Source organism: Mus pahari, chromosome 2, assembly GCF_900095145.1.
Source record: "Mus pahari chromosome 2, PAHARI_EIJ_v1.1, whole genome shotgun sequence".
Taxonomy (NCBI): domain Eukaryota; kingdom Metazoa; phylum Chordata; class Mammalia; order Rodentia; family Muridae; genus Mus; species Mus pahari.
Genome location: NC_034591.1, coordinates 38,842,816 through 38,865,821, shown reverse-complemented (window position 1 = coordinate 38,865,821; position 23,006 = coordinate 38,842,816). Strand labels below are relative to the sequence as shown.

The 23,006-nt window shown below is 39.2% G+C and overlaps 1 protein-coding gene across 1 annotated transcript in view; it reads right to left on the bottom strand.

The window, feature by feature from the left end:
* Positions 1-3,023: 3,023 nt before the first annotated feature.
* Cftr (CF transmembrane conductance regulator) overlaps positions 3,024-23,006 on the bottom strand; it is a 148,114-nt gene continuing 128,131 nt past the window's right edge. Inside the window, exons 23-27 of the mRNA XM_021190745.1 lie at positions 19,515-19,670; positions 11,584-11,673; positions 6,732-6,904; positions 6,038-6,143; positions 3,024-4,986 (exon numbers count right to left, since the gene is read on the bottom strand). Coding sequence (XP_021046404.1) covers positions 4,786-4,986; positions 6,038-6,143; positions 6,732-6,904; positions 11,584-11,673; positions 19,515-19,670 — 726 coding nt within the window. The 3' untranslated portion in view covers positions 3,024-4,785. The remainder of the gene's footprint in view (positions 4,987-6,037; positions 6,144-6,731; positions 6,905-11,583; positions 11,674-19,514; positions 19,671-23,006) is intronic.

Below are 23,006 nucleotides of genomic sequence, written 5' to 3'. Positions count from 1 at the left end.
TATGAGAAGTGACTTTAGAGCCATGTCTTGCTTTTCTACTGTGATGGTTTATTGAGGACTTGCTATGGTGGGAGAGTTAGGTTCTGATGATGCCAAGTAACCTTGGTTTCTGTTGCTTCTGTTCTTATGCTTGCCTCCTGCTATCTGATTATCTCAAGTGCTTGCTGCCCTCAATATATCCGATTGGAGCCTGTCCTTCCTATAATCCTGGTTGATTCAGGACTCCTCAGAGTCCAGCTTTCTCTGTGAACCTGAGATTCTGGGTGTGTCAGAGTTCTTGGTAGTCAAGCTTCCTCTGAGACCCTGAGATCCTGGTGTGACCACGCTGCTTAGGATTCCTGGGATCCTGGAATCCTAAGATCTTGGGTGTGTTACAGCACCTGGAAGTGGTGTCTCTTCTGAGGACCGTGGTGCTGTCTGGTGTTTTCAAAACCAAAGTGTACCAGTACCAATCAGAAGGAACCCAAGCTGCTGGTCAGACAAGGCTCCTGTGTCTTTGCTCTTGCTGTCACAGACCCGTCACAATTGGTTTGGAACAGATGTTTTCCACTCCCCAGTGATCCTAAGATCTCGTGGAGAGTCCTCTGGGGACTGTGGGACCTTCCCCCGAGTTCCCACCCAGGGTGACCCAGAGCTGGTGCCAACTGGAAGGGACTTGTGGCCCTGGTCAGGCAGGTTTTCTGCTTCCCTGATGCTGGCTCAGGCCCGGTGCGATTGGATTGGAACCAATGATGTGTTCTACTCACCAGTGATCCTAAGATCGAGTGGAGAGTCCTGTGGGGATTGCAGGACTCTCTGCCAAGTTTGTGCCCAAGGTGACCCTTAATCAGGGTTTCTATACCTGCACAAAACATCATGATCAAGAAGCAAGTTGGGAGGAAAGGGTTTATTCAGCTTACACTTCCAAATTGTTTTTTATCACCAAAGAAAGTCAGGACAGGAATTCACACAGGGTAGGAACTTGGATGCAGAAGCCATGGAGGACTGTTGTGTGCTGGCTTGCTTCCCCTGACTTGCTCAGCTTGCTTTCTTATAGAATCCAAAACTACTAATCCCAGGGATGGCACCACCCACCATGGGCTGGGCCCTGCCCCCCTTGACCACTAATTGAGAAAATGCCTTACAGCTGGATCTCATGGAGGCATTTCCTCAAGGGAGGCTCCTTTCTCTGTGATAACTCCAGCCTGTTAAGTTGACACAGAAAACCAGCCAGTAGAGCATTCCATCAAAAATGAGCTCTGTTGTACACTGTGCTGGGTAAGTTTCTATTCTTAGGATAAACATTGACAAAGAGCAACTTGGGAAGGAAAGGGTTTATTTTGGCTTACATTTTATAGTTCATCCTTGAGGTACTCAAAGCAGGAGCTAAAATAGAGGCTGTGGAGGAGATGCTTGTTGGCTTGTTCCCCATGGCTTGCTCAGCCCAATTTCTTACACCATCCATGACTACCAGTCTGGGCATTGTAGCTCACAGTGATCTAGATCCTCCCACATCAATTCTCAATCAAGAAAATGAACTACAGACTCGCCTACAGTCAACCTGTTGGAGGTATTTTCTTTCTTTTCTTCTTTCTTTCTTTCTTTCTTTCTTCTTTCTTTCTTCATTTATTTATTCTCCCACATTTCTTTTATTAGATATTTTCTTTATTTACATTTTTTCCATTGATATTTTTCTATTAGATATTTTCTTTATTTACATTTCAAATGCTATCCTGAAAGTTCCTTATACCCTTCCCCCGCCCCTGCTCCCCTATGCACCCACTCCCACTTCTTGGCCCTGGCATTCCCCTGTACTGGGGCATATAAAGTTTGCAAGACCAAGGGGCCTCTCTTCCCAATGATGGCTGACTAGACCATCTTCTGTTACATATTCAGCTAGAGACACGAGCTCAGGGGGTACTGGTTAGTTCATATTGTTGTTGGAGGTATTTTCTTAACTGAGTTTCTCCTTCCTAGATAATTCTATCTTGCATCAAGTTGACAAAAAAATCTAGCCAGTCCAAAGATTCTCAATCTTCCTAATGCTGGAACAGTTCCTCATGTTGTGGTGACCCCAACCATAAAATTATTTTCAAAACAGTAATTTTGCTGCTATTACAAATTATAATAAATAGAATAGACAGGATATCTGATATGTGATCCCTATGAAATAAAAGTCATTCATAAGGGATCATGACCCACAGGTTGAGGCATTATCTCAACCATTATCTTTGGTGATAATCATGTGTTCATGAAGACTCATTGATTGTAAAAAAAAATTAAAAGTAACCAATTATTTATTTATTTATAAATCTTTTGTGTTCTCAATACCTCTTTTAAATATAAAAACCATTAAAGTACACTGAGTTGTGAAGATATGTTTGTTCACTCATGCTCATTGAGATATTTACCATGTAAAAATGTAGAATTAACCTGAGCCCATTAGTAGAAATGATATCTATATATATCTATATATAGATATACCTATAACTATTTATCTATTCATCTATCTACACATACACACACACACACACACACACACACACACATATACTATTAGTCTTGACACATGATATAATGTGGCTTAGTCTTCAAGACATCATGTTAAGCAAAAGAAGCTAAGTACAAAGGAACTAATATTGAGATTGCATTCCTATTAGGTACACTCAAAATCATAGACCAAAAGTGGAATTCATGGATTCATGGGTGGGAGAGAAAAGAGTTATTGTCTAATGGATAAAGATAGTTTTTCAGGATGAAAAACAATCTTCAACCAGAAATGTTAATAGTAGTGTTAATTACACAGCTATGTGGATTTATAAAATGCTACTGAATTATTATTTAAAATAATGAAAGTTGTAAACACATTATAAACATTTTACTGAAATTTAAAGACCCAACTTAATGTCTTCTGCTCTAATTCAACTGGGATTCTCAAAGAGATTATATCTAAAAGGAAGGTTTGTGTTCTAAGAAGCACAGAGAGTAGAGTTAGGGATTCCAGAGCTAGGAATCCCAATGAATATATCTGATAAACAGATGAGTTTCACACAAATAAAAGGATTTTATTGACACATGATATTCTATTACAGTAATAAATATAATACATTCTTCTAAGGCTTAGTTTGCAGTTCAGAAGTTGATGTGCCCATCAGGGGACCATCTTAACTTTTGGTACCATCTTCAAAGCTGCATTAAAAGAGAGCATGTGTTGTTTGAGAACCACACAGATGGGTACAAGATTTACATCAGCTCCAGTCTTCACAACATGAAGTTGAATGATCCTTATCATCCCTGTCCTCCTCACTCCCCTGTTTTAAAATAGCTAGTGCTATAAAAAGTCAACATTTCAAATATAAAAATTATTTTATACAAATATAAGTCATTATGTAATCAGTCTTAAAATACAGCATTGTTATATGAGTTTGAAACATTATTACTAAAATAAATATTTCCCAGAGAAAATGTCATTTGCATCACAAATTATAAAACAAAGTATATAAAACTAATTCACAATTAAAACTTTTTCAGAGTGTCTCCCCAACAACTCTGTGGAGACAGTATGAAGTACACACAGTTATCTGAGAGAGCACGTGAACATACTACTGCAAATTTCCATGAGCATCTACTCACACAGTCCACGGCCTGTCTACATGTTAACTCCTGGACATGCTGGCACTGGGCTGCACTAGTTTGTACTAACACAACCTTCCTTCACTTCAGAAGTCTTAAAGATCTGTTGCTTTCTGGGAACATAAGTGTCGATTTCCATATCAAGGAAATTATCCAGGCCCCTTTATGGGACTGTAACAGTTCTTTTCCTAGGTCAGGGATGCATTCTGGCAATAAGAATGTTTAGCTCTATGGTAATAAGGCTAGATGGTCTTAATCTTAATTTCCAAGATCTGGATATTCTTAATCCTGATGGGTTACTAGATCACCAGATGTCCAGTCAGGCATCTTTCAATCAATACCACCCAGTATTTTTTATAATCTAACATTTGCTTGGAATGGGGCAGACAATGTAAAGAAGGCAACACGTATCCTGGAGGAAAGAAAGTTGGGCTTTGAGCTATATAAGCTGTATAAGCCACTGTTTTTAGTTCTCTTTACTTTGTCCTATAGCTAAACACTATAATTTCAGTTCTTCAATAATGCAAATTAACCAGCTGTACTGAACAATAAGCTGAACGATTAACCTGGCTGGCATTTATAGCTGCCTTTTCAGCTACTATTAGGGGGCAAATGTTTTCAGAAAAATCTGCTTTGCAACGCACAAGTGGTCATTATCAAGAATCTCAAGTACTGATCAAACAATCTGACCACGGCTGGAAAGTCAGTTACCCACACCCATATGAACGTTTTTGATTTCTCTTCCAAATCAGTCTCTTAAAAAGCAAGTCGCGGGCTTCACCCTGCTTTCAAAGGCACAGGTAGTGGAGTTCACCTCCTCCATGTCCATGAGCAGACTCCATACATGAACACTTTGCAATCATTTGCACTGATGATTTTTTTCCCTCTTTCCTTCTTCTTTTCTTTTCTGTGTGTATGTCCACTAATGTGCATGCATGTGTATATGCACTTGCATGTGGAAGCAAGAGGATATCCACAGGTATTGTCCCTCAGGTGCCCAGCCTGGAACACTCTTTGTGGGCTAGGATCCCTTGTCACAGAGCCCCTGGGATCCACCTGTGTCTGTGTCCCCAGCACTGGGGTTAGAAGCATGGGAAATGCCTGGCTTTTTCATTTTGCATGGGTTCTGGGAATGTAATCAGTGCACTGAGTTGCTTCCTCAGCATCCCAGCACTAGAGACGGGTTTCTTGAACTTCTTCTTCTGTCTCCTCTTTCAGAGCAGTAATTTGCGTCCGAGGCTTCTGCTTGCTGGAGTGGCGGCCCTGGAAGAACCTCATCTTTTCTGAGGAGCTAATGGCCTGCTGGAAGATACTCTTCTCGCTGAGAAGTGCCTGAAGGGAGTCATACTGCCAGACATTGCTCTCTTCTATGACCTAAGGGAGAGGACATTAGTGAAACCTCTGAGTGAAGAGCAGGCCAGTGCTGCCACAGAAACTGACCCAGGCCCAAAGAACAAAAGTCCAAAGAAAGCACAGCATTCAGAGCTTGTACTTTTCACTTAGCTTTCACATCTAGGAAAGTAGTGAGAGGGATTTGAAAAATTATTGCAATACTAGCTGTTGCCCTCCTTCAGAGAACAGTTGAGCAACTGAAGGAGCTTTGTAAAGCAGAATAACCCATGACCCATCTCTTACGTACCCTTACACTGAGCTATACATACAGAACTATTAACTTTGAGTTTCCTCATACCTGGGGATGAGGCCTACAGCTTCCAAATTGGCCAGGGTGACTGAGAATAATGCCTGCAGTACATGTTAAACTATCTGCAAGCTCGAGGTCAGAGAGTAGACCTCCTTACCTAGTCCCTGTACTTGACCACCACAGAACAAGAGATGCATCTACTCTCTAGGCACTTGTAACTGGGTAATGACAATAGGAACAAAAATGCTTCAGTAAAAAAGCATTAACCTCCAGAATATTCAAAAGCCTTGGGAAGGTGAAAATTTTACATGACCCTTGAAACTTCCCATGTCTAAACAGGAACTGTGACATTTTGGGGGGAAAATGAGGTGTCTGACAGAGACACTACCCTGAGTTCCAGTAGTAATGGGGATGATAGAATAGGCTTCTCTCCTACTACATTGAACCACTAATGAATGGTAAGGCCCACCCTTATCTTCCCCATGGGAAGTTGAGTTACTGTAAGAAATAGACTTTTTTTTTTCAATTGTACATTTTGTGACTTATTCACCACACAAAGATCTGAAAGCATAGAGATCTTATCTACAGTGTCATTTAGTAATATGATACCAGGGAAGTGTGCTAAATTACTCACCACTTCATAGCTCATGTCCAGGGGAAAGAGACTAACGGTAGGTGGTAGATGTGTGACATACATATGAAGAAAGGGGAATGCAAATCCAGTTGTATAAGATTATTTAAATAAATGGAGAATGAGCTATCAATGAAGTGTAAATGACTTACCAAAAATCGCTGACAATCCAACATTGCTTCTATCCTGTGTTCACAGAGGATGACTGTGCAACCAGCGAAGGCTTGTTTTAGAACTCGTCGAATTACTTGGTATGTTCTAGCAAAGCAAGAAAATACCACATAAAACATTATAGAGTGTGAATTTTCTGCCTTTATCTTTAACAATATGTATAGTAGTCTATGGACTTAGTTCTTTACTTAAAAATACTTTTAGCATAATGTTGGTACAGAATGAACTACAATCAACTTTTAAGACATTCTAAGTATTTAATATACTTTAATACACTAATAAAGCAAACACTTAGAAGAAAATTTCATAAAAATGAAAGTACATTTTATGTAGATTCAGCATCAGTTATTAATTTTGTGTTATTAATGCATTTATGATATAAATAGGATACATAGGGAAGCTGTAAGTGTGTGCATACCTAACTAAGTATTTATTATGTGTTAATGAGGTTGAAGAGTTTTATAAATTCCAGACTCCAGTCAGGAGGAAAAACAGAGCTCTTGTTGAAAAAAAAAGTACTTGTGCTCATGTTAAATAGTGAATTTCCCCTGGAAAATTATTTTGTACCCCCTACTTGTAGGCATGGTAGCTGAATGGGAATTTGTACTAGTATGAGGTAACTTGAAGGACTCTACTTCTATTGCATGATTATCTAATAGGATTTTTGAAACTTACATGGGATCTAGATGGGCACTGGGCTCATCAAGCAATATGATCTTAGCCTTACTGAGAACAGATCGGGCCAAGCACATTAACTGCTTATGGCCATGGCTTAGCACATAACCCCCATCCACAAGGGTAAAGTTGAGCTGTCCAGGAAACTGCTCTATTACAGACTTGAGTCCAACCTGTAGAAAATAAAGAAAAACACTGTGCTTAGAAGGAGCATAACTAAAATCAATCAAGAGACTGGTATTCTAAAAGCAAATATGAGTTTGCACAGAATAAATTTCACACCACCCTCAACTCCCAACTCCTACTTAGTTTGATTAAACAAAATCTGGCAATAAGATTGGTAGCTCTAAACAGACTGGAGGATTTCTTTCAGCCCCACACTTCATTACAAAATCATTCAATGTTCACCTGGTAAGTGTCATGTTCCCTAGCAGTGATAAATAATTATACCTGTTCCTGTCATATTATATATATGGATAGATACAGATATAGATAGATAGATGCAATTACAATACAATTCAATATGTGCTTTAAAAATAATGGATACAGAACAGTTATTCATTCCATTATAACTGATGGCAAAGGATTCAAGAGCAGAAAGGGTAGAAGACATGACATGACATGTTCATCTTCTATCTGTTATACAGGATGAGAAATGTCATGAGAATTAGCTGAGGAAGCTTTAAAAATTACATGACATCCTAATACTTATCTCCTTCACTTATGAAATCTGAGAAATTGATAACTTTCTCATGAAGTAAGAAGTTACTTAGTTAAAAATGGAACACGACTAAAATTTAAAGGCTCTTATTGTTAGGGTAGAATATGAAGATTCTTTTAGAATTAATGGCTTATATTTTTAAACTGCAATTTTAAAGGGGGTTTAATAAAAAGATCAAAAAGTATTCTGTCAAAATTAAGGCATAATTATAGATGTCTTGGTGGTTTTTCCTTATTCAAATACATGTACATTATGTCTTCTTTGCTAAGAACCACTAAGTGTATAAGAGCTAAATAAATACAGACAGGATTGTTTCTTGCTCTTCACAAATTTGGAGTTTTGTATGTACAGGTAAGATATATACCCATATCACTCTAAGATGTGCAGAGTTAGATAAGACCTTCAGAAAGATTCATGATTTTGGAGACGAGTTCAGAAATGGCTCATATCACTGTTTATGCCAGACTCTTATGTGCTCAATATGGACGTTCAAACACATGGTGTGTTAAAACTACCCTTTGTGTAACCTTGTTAATGTTGAAAAGGTTTCTGAGAGAGTAGGGAATGTAGACATAGAAGACAAGGAAGACTGCCTGGTGTATCACAGGGGATACTATAGTATAAGGCGTTGTCCAATGCATATCAGGTTTCAACATCAATGCCACCTCTTCACCTGTCTCCAGATTTTGGTTATTTACATGGTATCAATGTGTATGTTTAAGCTAATGGTTCTCAATGCCTGTCTCCAGCCTACAAGTTCTCCCAGGTTTCTTTCTTTTTGTCAGTTCTGGCACACTGATCCTCGTCTGGCCTTCTGTCATTTCTTAAGCATCATACTACAAGTATCAATGAGTCAAATTGTCAACATGTCACAGAAATATTTAAGAGATCTCCCTAAAATGCAGGTTTGAACTTGGATCATTTCTCTGTACTAAATCCTACACTAGTTCTTTTACTGGAAGAATAAAATGTAATTGTTCTCATGTGGCACACAGGACATCCTGACCTCTCCTCCCCACCCCTACCCCCCCCACACACACCTACTACTGTGTCCAGCAGCATCAACTTTTAATTCTTTATACAGCTTAACATTCTCAGGGTTTGTCCTACTGCTCAGTCTAATACCCTTTTAAATAACCTTGCCTATCCACAGGACAGCCAGGCATCCTGTATTAGAATTGTGTATTTTTTCCCTGTTAGACCATACATTTCTTGAAGGTAAATATATGTTTTTCAGTTAGGAACACTCTCAGACTCAACACATTCATCATTCATTCATTCATTTATATATTCATTCATTCATTCATCTTCCTTTCAGTCATTCATTTAATACGTACTATGATAATCCAGTGCTGTAAGCAAACAAAAACTGAGTCTTTAAGCATTAGAACTTAAGAATGAATGAATTAGTGCTATTTTTAGCTCAGAAATTATATACTGTACTCTATAACTCTTTAACTCTATGACCACCCATCAGATAACAAAGTTAAAAGTATCCAAATATGTTTAGACAAATCAGTACTCTGTACCAACCTATTCAGTAGTATTTGTAGGATTTTTGTTTTGTATGACAGGTTTTTTTTTTTTTTTTTAAGTAAAAAAAGGTGGATTGTGCTTTGCCTGTAAGCCCTAGTGGGCCATTTAAAAATGGATATCCACAGCTCCTTTTGTTCCCATTCTGCAAACTTCCCAGGGAAATTTCCTACTTAAAGGGCCATTGTTTCTGCTATTTAAATTGTTTCTACAACAGTTCCCTTGACTATTAGGATGTAAAGATGATAAACTTAAAAATTAATCTAACAAGGAAACACAAACAAACAAACAAACATCCCCACATCTAAGAGCCAGAGTCAAGGGGCCAAGATCAGGCAGCTTAGTAGGGCTGAAACAGCAGAGGGCATCAAGTCAGGGCTGCAGTTGTTTTCAGAACCCACCAGCCATCTTAGCAAGATCATTCCATTACTGAAATAAAGGTAGTAATGTCTATTGGGCATTAAGCATGAGGATATTTTCACAATACATTTTACATAAGATAAAAGAATTCTTTACTTGTTCAGATCATTTGATCAGTATTTATCAAAAACCACCCATGGATCCAACTACTGCAGGAACAATAGAGAGCAAGTCTCATAGGAGATATGGAGTAGCCAAGAGGTGAATTTTGATTCAGTGTAGGAAGTTTTGAGGAGCTGAGGCATGGGTATACCTAGGAAAGTCTCCTTTCCCAAAGCAGGAGGGTCAGGATAGGTTTCAGAACAAAGTGATGTGTGGAGGAGGGCTTGGATGGTGAGAAGGAGCAGGAGTGTTGGACAGCAAGGGTTTCCCAGGTACACAGACCAGAAGGTAAAAAGCAGAAACAACCGCCCCAACCCTTACCATAGAACAGAGAGCAGCACACTGCGCTCTAAAGAAAATTAAACTTCACAGTAGTGGACTCACAGGACATGTGGGGGCTGAGGCTGAGAGTAGAGCAGCAAAGACCAAATCACAAAGGTCCTTTAAGCAGTGTACAACAGGAACCCTGTCCAGCAGCAGCACAGGGAGGGGTGATAAGTAGGCTAAAGGTGCAGCCTTTAGAAAGCTCCCCAGAGCTGCCTAGGGCAGCGAGCTGCCATGAGCCAGGGCAGGAAGGTTAGACTTTTGTCCCAGTGCCTTAGTAGGCTGACACACCTCAACGTGTTCCTGTTTGCCTAGGTTGGATCATCAACCATATAGGATTAAAGCCTAGGATTGGGCCTTGTAACCTAAATCTCCTGCCTGCTGCTGTAAGCTAGGGTTTGGGGCTTGTGTTTCTTTGTGGCTTCTTCAGCAAAAAACTTGTCACTCTTACTCAAACCATGGGACATTTAGGTTAGCTCAGGAGCAGTGTCTTTATGAACATAAATTTAAAAAGAGGATCAATGAAAAGATATATCTAAAGATGGACTAAATCTAACCACGTGACTACCTGTATTATTCTGGAATCTATAGTCTTCTAAAGTGATTTTATGATCTCACTTTCCTGCAAATTTTATGGAGACTTGGCAATACCTGTAAGCTTTACAAAGCCTAATACCTTTTTTCCCAAGTTCTCTCCCAGCACACTGTATTCTGACAGGTCACTGTAAAAGTACATCAAGGATCTTACAGTATATCACTAGCAATTTAGTTAATGTTTTCTTTAAAAACCTTGTGTTTCCTGGGTAATAAGGAAACCCTGATAATGAAAAACGGTTAATCTCAGTCCATTTTATTAGGAGAAGGTTAAGGTTGGTTACTCAAGGGGTTAGCATTTAGCACTCAGAGGCTTCAAAGCTCCTGGCAAGATCTGTTCTCGGGGGAGGCTGAAGAGCAAACATCAAGGGAGCAACAGTGGGCAAAGAGCAGGGAATGGTGGAATGCCAACATGAAAAGCCTAAAGTCCCAAGTCTCACGGAGCTGGCTGAGTTTAGACTTTGTGATTTTCAGTTGTAAACTGATGCCAAATGTGTTAAGACTTTGGTGTTTGTTGAAATGGGGTAATATATTTTCATAAGAAAAAGACATGACTTTGGAGGGGAGTAAAGGAGGGAATTCTAGGTTCACATGTCTTCAGAAACTCATGTTAACATCTTACTGTCCATGGTAGTGCTACTAAGAGATAAAATAAAATGCTTGGGAGGTGATTAGGTCATGGGCTCTGAGTGCTCCATGGATGGGATTAACACTATAATGAAAAGAGGCTCCACAGCGCTCATTGACCACTTATACTGAGTGAGGCACAGCAAGAAAGACACCTTGGAAGTGACAGCAAGTAGGGCCTTAGCAGATAATAAATACTGTCTGCTGGCTCCTTAACCTTGGACTTCTCAATCTCCTAAATAGTGAGAGATACATACCTTGTCTAGGAGCAACTGAGTCTACAGAACTTTAGTAAAGCACCATGAATAGACTACATAGAAAGGGGCAACACTCCTGAAAGGGGGATGAGTCAAAGGATGGCATAAGGATGTGCCAGTAAATTAGAGCACTGTGATACAAGGTGAGTATACACGCATTCGTGTATTCACACATGCACACAGCAGTAGATGTGTAAAACTGCCTATCATCCATGGCAACCACACTTGTGCGAATGATCTACTTCTTTAAAACTATTTTATTTATCATCCTTACCTCATCTGCAACTTTCCATATTTCTTCATCTTTCCATTTTCCATTGGGATCCAGGTTTTGTCTGAATGTTCCAGAAAAGATAAATACTTTCTGCAATGGTAAAGATAATTAGAAAGTAGAAATAACCTATACATCTTTTAATTTTTTCTCTTTATTCCAAACTACTTCAAGTAAGAAATAGAACAAATGAGCATCCATGTACTCATTAGCTAGTCATACTTTTCTATATTTGCTTTACAACATTTTAAAGAAAAAGAGAGCAACATTTAAAACTCTTTTTTGGTATTTTTCTTATTTCAATGCCCTTGAGATAAGGAAATTGAGGCCACTGTACTCTGGGAAGAATTGAGACTCTTCTTCTACTAATATTCCTTTACATATCTTCTTATTTCTATGAACAAAGAGAAACTGTAAGGACAACTTAGAAACCCATGTGATCATAGATCAACCGTTTGTTCAAGGGCATGTGTGCAAGGGAATAGAGGCAGATGCTCTGGTGTGAAAACAGCACGGCACGACCCTCGTCAAGATGCTCCACTTGCAGTAACACTTCCACTTCTGTGGACCATGTACTTAAAAGCAAACCACTGTCTTAAGAGATCTCAGGTAATAAGTAATATTTTAAAAATAATATTTAGTACTCTTTGTACACACAAGACTGGCAAAAAAATTTTGATGTCAATGTCTAAAATAGTTTTCTTTCCTCTTATTGTTTTGGTTGCGTCTCTGTAACTTTGAAAGAGTTATGTATTTAGTTGAAATATACAATAGAAATATTTACTTGGGACAAATAGAATAATTTCATTATCCTGGAAGAATGAAAGGAATGGACAAGATGTTTTATCTTTAAAACAGATAGTTGCTAATGAGAATGTGGCTTGCAAAGATACACTGGTAATTTGGTGCTGGCTGTGTAGGTATGGCTGCAAACAGGAACCAAGTTTCTTTCATTCCCATGCTTTATAAAGCAGAGAAATGCCACCCTATTTATGTCCTCTCTGCATCTCCATCTCAGTGCAGGTCAGGAACTGAGAGTCACTCATAATTCATCTTATTCCTCAGCTTATCTAAAAAAAAATGAGTCATTGGTCTTTATACTATCCTCAAACTATATGCCAAATCAATTTCTTTCTCAATTTCTGTTCCCACTGAACACTCCAAACTATCATTAGTCCTTTTTGTGTCACTGCAGGAGCTTCCTAAATTGATTTCGTTCTTTATACTTTTGTTTCTCTTACAATATACCCAAGTGATTCAAGAAAAATGTCAATGACTTTCCCCTTCACTAAGGGCATGATATCCTTACAATCGCCCCAAGATCCCAGGGCCCCTTTCCACTCCATTCTATTCTAACCACACACTTTCTTAGCTTCTTCCCCTAATTTTTCTTCTCAGCTGGAAATCTCATCCCCCTGATCTTCACATGGTAATCTATATCCTTCAGGTTTCAAATTAAGCTTCATTTCCTAGGGGCACTGTTCTTTATCCTCAAACCAAACAAACTCCCTAGTTATTTCTTATACTTTCATTCCTTAAATAACACCAAGTTTAGTTGGTGGGGATGTTGTTCAGTTGGCAAAAAATGCTTACTTAATTTGCAAGAGGCCTTGGGTCTTATCCCAGAAGCATATAAACTTGACACTGTAGCATGTGCCCTTAATTCCAACCCTCGGGAAATAGAAAAAAGAGGATTAGGGTTTCAGAGTTATGCTTTCTTATATATGAAGCTGGAACCCAATATAGGTAGAGTGTCTCAATGAAAATTACTAAGAATATGTGGACATCTATGAGTGTTGAAGGCCATGTCTTTACTTTCTTTTTTAGATGCAAATTTTGAATAAGGTCAGCAAAAGTCCCAAATGAGTGAGCAGATGTGGAGAAGTAAAAGTACAAAATAATAACAGAGTAAATGTTGTTTTTCCTCAGATTTGAAAGTTAACTTCTATTTCTCTCTCACCCTTCCCTCCCTTCCCTCCCTCCTTTTCTCCCTCCCCCCTCTGCCTGCCTCCCTCTCCCTGTCTCTCTTTTCTGTGTGTGTGTGTGTGTGAAAGAGAGAGAGAGAGAGAGAGAGAGAGAGAGAGATAGAGAGAGAGAGAGAGAGAGAGATCTACTAAATGTGACCCAAATGATTACAGCTATCACAGTTCTTTATGTATAACACTAACAACCCAATAAATCTGTGTGAAGATTCCTTATGGCTGTTTCAGAAATTATCTAACTTTTACTCATAACAGTCTATAATGTATATTAGTTTACTACATTTATCATGTTTTAACTAATTTATTTTAAGCAGATACACATTCAAAATTATGAAGGAAAAAAGCTGTCAAGAATCTAGAAGCTGTAGGTGTGGTAGATTTATTACAGCTCAGAAATCTTGCAGGCTTTTGTTCATAATTTCATGTCTGGTAAAAAGGTAATGACTACATATTCAATTTTAAAGAAAAATCAACTAAACAAACTGGTTCAGCTAGAATTCAATTGTATACCATCAATCAGACATTCCATTCCTTTAATTCAAAGAGAATCTGGCAGTCCCTTGCCTTCACAGTGCCAGCAGATGTCTTACTTTTGTTTCCTAAGCTGTTTAATCATCCACAAACTCCTCTGTATAACCTAAAGTTCTTTGGAGGTCAACCTAAACCCTCTCTCTCTGGTTTCCAAATTCAAAACGAAGGCCCAGAGAAGTGGAATGATTTGGCCAACATGGCACTCTCAGATCTGCTGTGCACCAATTTAAAAAAAAATGTACCTGAAGCTTTCAAATCCCAGGGATTCCCTATTGTCCTTATAAAAAACTACTCACTAATAAGTCAGTTAGGGCAAGCAAATATTTGATATTTATTTAATGTCATGTATGCTATAATGAGCAGTTCTTGAGACTCTAAGCAGAACAAAGAGATCATCATTGTTCCCCCCAGGTCCCATCTCCTCCCTGCAGCTGCTGCCTCCACTCCTCAACTCTGTGGAAGTGGCTAAGCCTACATGGACCTCCCACAGCCAATCTTATATCGTTGCAACAGCTACTATGCTTAGTACTAAATGAAAACAAAAAAGTAATCCAGCTTATGTGGTGATTGCACTTAATATAAAATAGAGTAACAGGAGAAATTACTATCCCTGTTTATGTATGTGTGTGTACATCATGAATAGTTCCCTTGAAATGTGGCCCAAATGCTTATAAGTATTGACAATGATTGAAATCTCTCTGACAATCGCTGCAGCAGTTTCTGACACTGCACCTGTACAATAAAAATCCATCCCAGTATGCACCATGATGATTCACAGGTTCCATTAGAATGTTTAAAATTAATGATTGTTTTGCTTTAAAGAACATCTATCAACTATAAAATTATGAATGACATATTTCTACTGAGATCTATTAACAGTTTGTAACAAATACAGGTAGCTATACTATCAGTGTATATGCCATTGATTTAAATATAAAAGACTGTGTACAGGATAGTTTAAGTTTAGTTTTCTAGAAATCCAGAGTGCTTCATAACAGGTTGTTTTTTCTTTGTTGTTGTTGTTGTTGTTGTTGTTGTTGTCGTTGTTTTTGAGACAGGGTTTCTCTGTGCAGTCCTGGCTGTCCTGGAACTCACTCTGTAAACCAGGCAGGCCTCGAATTCAGAGATCCCTCTGCCTCTGCCTTCCAAGTGCTGGGATTAAAGGCATGCGCCGCCACTGCCTGGCTTCCTAACAGGTTTTATACAATAAAGTTTTAGTATAAACCTTTCCAAAGTTACATAAAAATGTTTTCTAATCAAAGGATATAATCAAAGGTTTCAAATTTTAGTCTCTGAAATAGCTAAATTGTGTTATATTTATTTGAAAATCGGGCTTGACAGTTATTTGTCTGCCCTCCCCTGAATTCTACACTCTGTCCAACTGTCTACCTCAGTAAGTTCTAATTAACCACATCACAGTATAATCATTTGTGAGTTCACAATGTATATACCAATGTACCACCAAACCTTCTCATTCCCTTCCTCAGCCCAGGAGAGTTAGCTCCTTCCTACTGGACCATGCCATGACTTCTAATACCCTCTAAGCTGTGGTTCCCTCTGACCCTTCTCCCTTTCCCTTCACACTGACCTATCCTTTTGATTGTTTACAGTCTTCCTGCCTAGAACCCCATGTACACAATCTTTCTAAACCTATAAACTTTATGACATTCTATGGTATGTGTTCACTACAACTTTCTTTGTGAAATTGTACAAACTCATTTATTCATACTTAGAGAACATACTCCCAATCCAGTAGAAAGAAAGAGGAGACATGACTCCACCCTCACTGAATTAAAAATAATAACTACCATAACAGGATAATTATCAAGCCACGTGGGAAGGAAGTGTTTAAGTATTTCTCATTCGATTCCCCTAAAAGTGCAAATCATCGTTATCATTACTATACTCATTTTACAAATAAGGAAACTATGACAGAGAAATTACATAGCTGTCCTAAGATTATACAGATTAGGGCCCAAATGCTGAAAGAACCACACACATGAGAGACAGCAACATTTAATGATTCAGCATAGAACATTGTCTTTTGAATTCCTCTCATCCAAGGTGTTACGTTAGATGTCTTACAACAGAGGGGGAAATTCAGAAGAAAAGTATTTCGCTATGTATTTCTATCCTTCTTTTTGTAACTCCACTTCCATTTTTCTGATCACTCTGTTTAAATCTTGTATAATTAAGGGAGATATGCAGATAATTTGAAAATAAGATATATTAGAACTATAAGCAGAAATACATAAGCAAGGTTTGAGATCCCATCTGGGTTTGGACAGTCAAAGCAAAGTATTTGTGTTAAGGCAGGAAAAAGGAAAGAAAACACCCCCCAAACAAACAAAGAAAACCCCTCAATTCATAATGTCTAACCAGTAAACAGTTACATGTTTTCTGCAATCAGAGAGAAAACAAGAAAAGAAAGGAGACTAAACAGCAGGACAGGAAGGACACAGATGTACTGGCAGGAGTGACAGCTAGCTTAGCTCTGGACATCTCTCTCTGCTTATATACTCCCTCACTAGTCCACAGCTTACAGGCAGCTATGGTTCATTACTAACTCTCAGCCACTCACTTTGACTTTACTTTTTCTGTTTGTAATTTCTGTCACATGACAATGAACATCATTTTGAGTTTCTCATTAAAATTTTACAGGTTGGACTGCAACTTCTCTGGCTTATTAATGGCACGTAGTATTTCTACATTTGATATAAATAAAATGTCTGTGATATATTTGTAATGTCTGTGATATAATTGTAGGCACAAGATATTACTATTTTATATAGTGAATTTTAAGCTGTCACCACCAATTTCACTGTTTATATCATGATATATCATCATATTACATGCTATCTGATCTCTTTCAAAACAAAAGATGCCTCACCTCTGTCTGTGGTGAGAAAGATGGGTGGATGGTGAGTATTTTCAATCCATTAAGGAAAGGAGCCAGTGAGATGGCTCAGTGGATAATGCACGCTTGTCACACAGCCCTGATGACCTGAATCCAATGTCTAAATTCCATGCTGGAAGGAGAGAACTTGTTCCTGAAAGTTGTGTTCTGATCTCTCCAAGTGAGCCGTGACATGATGAATACACCCACCCATTCTCCCCTCCTCTCATACACATACCACATACAATAATAATAAACAAAAAGTTCCAGTCCTTTACTCAGAAGAACTTACAGCCTTCCAAATTTGTAACTGAAGCTTTAAAATAGCTGCTTTTCATTAATTAACTACCTAACAAGGTCCAGCGTTAGTGGATGCTTTCTTGGTGCTCTAATTGCCTAAGTAAATCAGATGTCATCTATGTGCTTCACCGCCTCCTCTGATTGACTCAGAAGAGGTTCCCCTTTGGAATGCACATGATAGTCTGAATTCTGGGCTGCGTGTATTCTGAGATTGCTATGTAGTTATTAAACTATAAAAGAGGGGGAAAAAAACCTGTTGAGAACCACCCAAAGTACCTGTTTCATGTATCTGAAAACCAGTGGCCATTGAACCTTTAACATTACACTAGCTCAGTGTGAGACCTTCTGAAGTACATCCTTGTTAACGGAGACAGAGGAGAAAAGAAAAGATGAAAAAGTGGACCAAACTAGTTTTCCTTGAATATTCACTTTTCTCCTTCTTCTCTCTAAGGAAAGGAAAAGCATGCTACAATTCTCACTTTCCAAGAAAAGATAGGAAGAGCAAAGTAACCCTTAGTTTTGACATCATGCATGTAAGGACTTTGTTTGCTTGCGCTCTCTCTCTCTCTCTCTCTCTCTCTCTCTCTCTCTCTCTCTCTCTCTCTTTCTCTCTTCTTAGCTTTCACATGACATTCAAAACTTGTCATTGAGACATGTTAACCATGCTGGCTGATGTTCCTGAGACACTGGAAAAGCAGCTATATGCCCCTTATCAGCATTTCTGAAGGACCCCCTGAACACACTTTTTTTTTCTTTTTTCTTCTTCTTTTTTTTTTTTTTTAAATGTAAGCCTTGATTCCATAAAAGAGCAGACATGAATTCAGTCAAGTCTGAAGAGTCATTTTAGGCAGAAAGGTAGGAGAGATTTTTCCAGCTCTGGCCCGCTGCATTGTCCTCTGTGCCTGGTATAAGTAAGTTCCTAAGCAGGGCTAGCAAGGAAGACAGAGCCCTTCTATTGAGTAGCAGCTACGATGAAGAGGAAGAGGATTGAAGTTTCAGAACTTAACTCTTCTTGTAGGCCAATGGGTTCGAACAAGAGCAACCAAGGCAAAGCCTCCACTGCTTTAGTTCAACTGGAAGCACAGGACTTGGGCAAGTCCAACAGCAGAGCCTCTCAGACAACCACACTCTTCCACTGGCCTCAGCATTTTTACTCGCCTAGCACTATCACCTCAGGAACCTTCTACTCCTAGTGTTTCTTTTTCTTTAGACCATCTGACAATCCCTTTTGTGTTTTTTGAGGAACACACAGTGTTTCCAAAACTTCAGCCGGGATGAAGCATCTGGAAAAATGGCACACCATAGAAACAAATTGAAAGCATCAGTTTAGTGGTTACAGTATCTTGTCTCACCACTTGAAAAGAGCAAATGTTCTGCGAAAATCATTTATCAAGAAGTACAAGCATTTTCTTGGTCTAGCTTTGCAGTTGGTCTACCTGGTGATAGTCCCGGAATGTTAATTTTGTGTTAGAAATACAGAAGTGCTTCAAAGAGCCATCTTAGTGGATTGGATTTAGTGCTTAGCAGCACAAAAGGAGGAAATGTCTCAGCGCAAAGGGCAAGCAGCAGCAGAAATTCTGCAATTCTGGCTCTGTCTCGGTAATGGCATCTCTTGGTTCACATTTGGGTCATGTTGCCCGCAACTGTTGCCGTTTCTACTCTACACAAGAAATCAGCATGTGCAGTAACACAGACAGAATTGCACTCAGAGGCGATGTTTGAGATGCTGTACTGCCTGAATCACAAGCTGACCTTTACAGGAATCTGCATTGATCTGACATGCTTCTTCCTATTCAAACTCCAAAGGGAAAACATCACTGCGCTTCAGTTTCCATTTCCACTATGTCCTGCTTCCGAGAGCTTATGATCTCAGAAGCATCTTCTGTGTCTTGCAAAGCATCTCTCTACAGGCTGCTATCACTCCCTCAGAGATCAAGTACGGAAGCAGGACTATGAAGCCAGTCACAAGGAACGACCCAGGCTGCTGCTACAGATTGTGCTTCGGGAAAACACTATCAAAACGCTTGAAGAAACATACATCACACAGAATTCCAAACATTTGGAGATACTCTCATTCCATATGCTACATTTTTCTTGCATAGTAGACGAGATGGTAGGACCTACCAAATATATTTTGCAGAGTGATATGAATTTCTTAAGTATGCGAAACAATGATAAAAATGTTAATTCGTATTGCTTTTTTTTTTTTTCATTTTTGTGCTTACCTGTGTTATCACTCCAAAAGCTTTCCTCCATTCTTGTAAGGTCATTGAATTCCATGAGACACCATCAATCTCTATATCACCTTTAATGTTCAACATTCGTAAAAATGCTGACAGCAAAGTACTTTTTCCTGAGCCGGTTCTTCCTAAGAGCCCCACCTAGGAGAAGAAAGCGATGGCATTACTCTTGCACCAAGGATAGCACCTACTATCCAGTCAGCACTGCTCCTTGTTGGAAAGCAGCGGGATGGGTTCTCTTCTCATGGAGCCACGTAAGCCGGTCTCTACACTCCTAATTCTCATCACTATCTGGAACTAATCTGGAACACATCATAATCTGCAACTGAAATCAGAAACTGGCATACAGGACTGGATTCCTGATGTGGGCGCCATTGACTATGGACTTTTACTAATGGGAAGAAGGGAGAAAGTGTCCATTTAAAGTCAAGGAAGAGTAAAAACAGTCTATCTTGATGCACATCAGCTCTATGGATGGGCTCAAACCCAGAAGCAGGGACCTCCTGCCGGATGTACTTTTGAACATGGATACAAACTTGAAGCTTACTCAAAATAGGCCTAACACTACTTACTATCCCTGGACTAAACTGATTTCCTCATTGGTGGAGCAACAGTTGTCTACCATGTACAAGGTCCAGGGATTGGGCCCCAGCATTGAAGAGGGGGACAGATTCTGCCCTTAAGGAATGAGCAGTGTCAAGTTCAGGCCTGATGATAAGACACAGGCATGTTCAGTAAAGTATACATTCTCCCAGAATTCAGGTTGAGCAGAGTCAAGATCACTCAACTCCTCAGCAATGTTCGAATCAAGTGCTGACATGTGACTCTTCTGGCAAGAAGGAAACTCCAAGAAGCAAAAACGCTATTAAAGAAATTATTCTCACTATCCAACAGCCATGGCTGCAGGGGCACAGCATCAGATTAAGGCCACCTCTCATCCCAGGAGGTCGGCTGCCCAGGTAGCCCTCAAAGCTCACCTGCTTTGTTCTAAGCTCAGTCCCTTGCAATGACGGACTGATCACAGAATAAACTGCTGGATGTAAGCAACACTTAAATTTGTTTCATGCTGTTCACACAGCCCCCTTATTACCTATTGTTTGACCTCTTTAGGGAGAAAATGGTCTTTTTGAAGAGTGTTCTTTACACATATGTGGTTGGTAAAAAACTATGTTTTTAATGAACTGCAAATCAGTACTTTAAATAAATTAAAAAATTAATTTCTAAATATTTACAGACTCTATACTTATTTCATTGTAGGCTAGCAATAACTTATAAACTCAAACGGTGGCATGGGCCACAACCAGTGGAAATAATAATTTCCTGAGTAAATTACTTGGCAATAATGTAGGCCTTTGTGATAATCTGGTAAAGGACAGTGACAAGAATAATTGCCTTCATAACCCTCAAAAGAGCTCTACAAGTTAATTTTTATGAATCATTGTTGTTGGGAAAATAAGCAAATATTATGAAGAAGAATTTTGTAATGATTTATTTTCTCCTTCTTGTAGTTTTGTATTTACATAAAGAATATAAATTCAACAAAGGTTGCATAGTTTATCCTTTTTTTTTCAGTTTCTCCAACTGGGATAATACTTGGATTAGCTGATAGTCAGATTGGAGGGTGAAAGGATGGGAAAATGAGATGGCTGGAAGAAAGGAGGCGTAAATGGACCCATGTGGACCCATGTGTTCTTGACTTTAAAAAGGTACTCAATAAATACTGAGGTGGACTGAAAGACAGTCAGATAGCTGAGCAAATGAATGAGCATACATATTATTGTACCTTATAAATAAATAATGTAATAATTTTGTTCAATGACTAGATAAAATATTAATTTTAAAATCTGGAGGAATCCCACACTGCATGCTCCCATCTGTGTGCTAGACCATGCCATACAAATACACATTCACCATGTTATGATTTTTCCAACACCACAATGTTAAATAAGTTAAATAAGAAACCAGAATAGGTCAGTGCAGGTGCTGTATAGGAGGGAAAAAGAAAGTGAGAGTGGACAGATGGAAGGGTGCTACGTTCACTACAGTATAGTTGGTAGAATGGACCTTGATGTACTAGTCCCTAGTAGGGGTAAATGAGCTCACTGCATTTCCTCCAGAAGGAAAGACAATTTCAGAGAACTCAGTTCTTATGTTGGCATAATACTGGGCTGAGAGGCAATGAATAAATACTTTCTTTAGCTTTAAACCCTTTGGCTATTGCTCATTTCCTCACATCAAAGTGCTGGCATGTATTAAGTCTGACCAGTTTTTCAACAGCAAGGAACCTAATTGATTTGTACCCTAACAAGGTTGTCTTGTTGAATAATTGTCACATAATAATTATCTTCTTATTTCTAAGAGTACTTCCTGAAAACAAGCTCTTAAGATGTGTCCTAAGTATGAGTCAACGTTTTTTAGTAACCTCAGCTCACCTCAGCTCTGCAAAATTTAGATCAACATAAATCAGACTACAATCTGGAGAGTTATTCAGTGCCAAACTTGGTAGGAGCAGGGATTCCACTGTGTCAAGAGTAGAGCAGTTGTGTGGCACAGGCCCTTTAAAGCACCTTCTCTGCACTTTAATGGCAGAGGGAAGTGCACTATAATTATCTCATTTCCTTGTGGTCCCCAGAAAACAAGACAGACAATCAAATGAAACATCAGATTCATGGGTGATTATAACTGGGACTCTCATATCTTCACACATCTGTTTATTATTAATAAGACACATGGGCCACTCAAATTGTTAAATGATTCAGCAGCCTCACACCAGATTTTATAAAGGCAGAATGGGGTGTACTTTTAACAAATCCAGCACCTATTTAGTTAGATGTGTTCATTTGATGAGAACATTGATATTCTTTTTGGGTTTTGTTGTTGTTTGTTTTTGTTCTTCAAAGACAGTGTGTGTGTGTGTGTGTGTGTGTGTGTGTGTGTGTGTGTGTGTGTGTAGCCCTGGTTGTTCTGGAACTTACTCTGTGAACCAAGCTGGCCTTGAATTCACAGAAATCCCAAGTGCTGGGGTTAAAGGTCATTAACTAACTGAAAAGTCATTCCATCTTAAGTAAAAAGTTAAGCAACATATTTTCTGTCAGAAAGGTAAAGCCACAGAACAAATGACTGTGCCCCTAGAGCTGGAGAGAAAGACAAGCAGGTATAGACAGTCACAGGGACCAGCAGAAACCAGCAAGCAGAAAGCTTGAGGGAGCAAGTACAAGCCCTACACTGAGAAGATGACCTGGGCTCACTGTGGGCCATGGAGAGGGAAACCATTCCTGACAGCCGCCAGTGACCTCACTAAGAGGAAGTTCCTCTAGCTTTCAACTACCCCACAAGAGAGTGGCCATTCTGATAGGCCACAACACTGTCTCCCCTTTAGACCCATCTGGGGCTGGCGAGATGGCTCAGTGGGTAAGAGCACCCGACTGCTCTTCCAAAGGTCCGGAGTTCAAATCCCAGCAACCACATGGTGGCTCA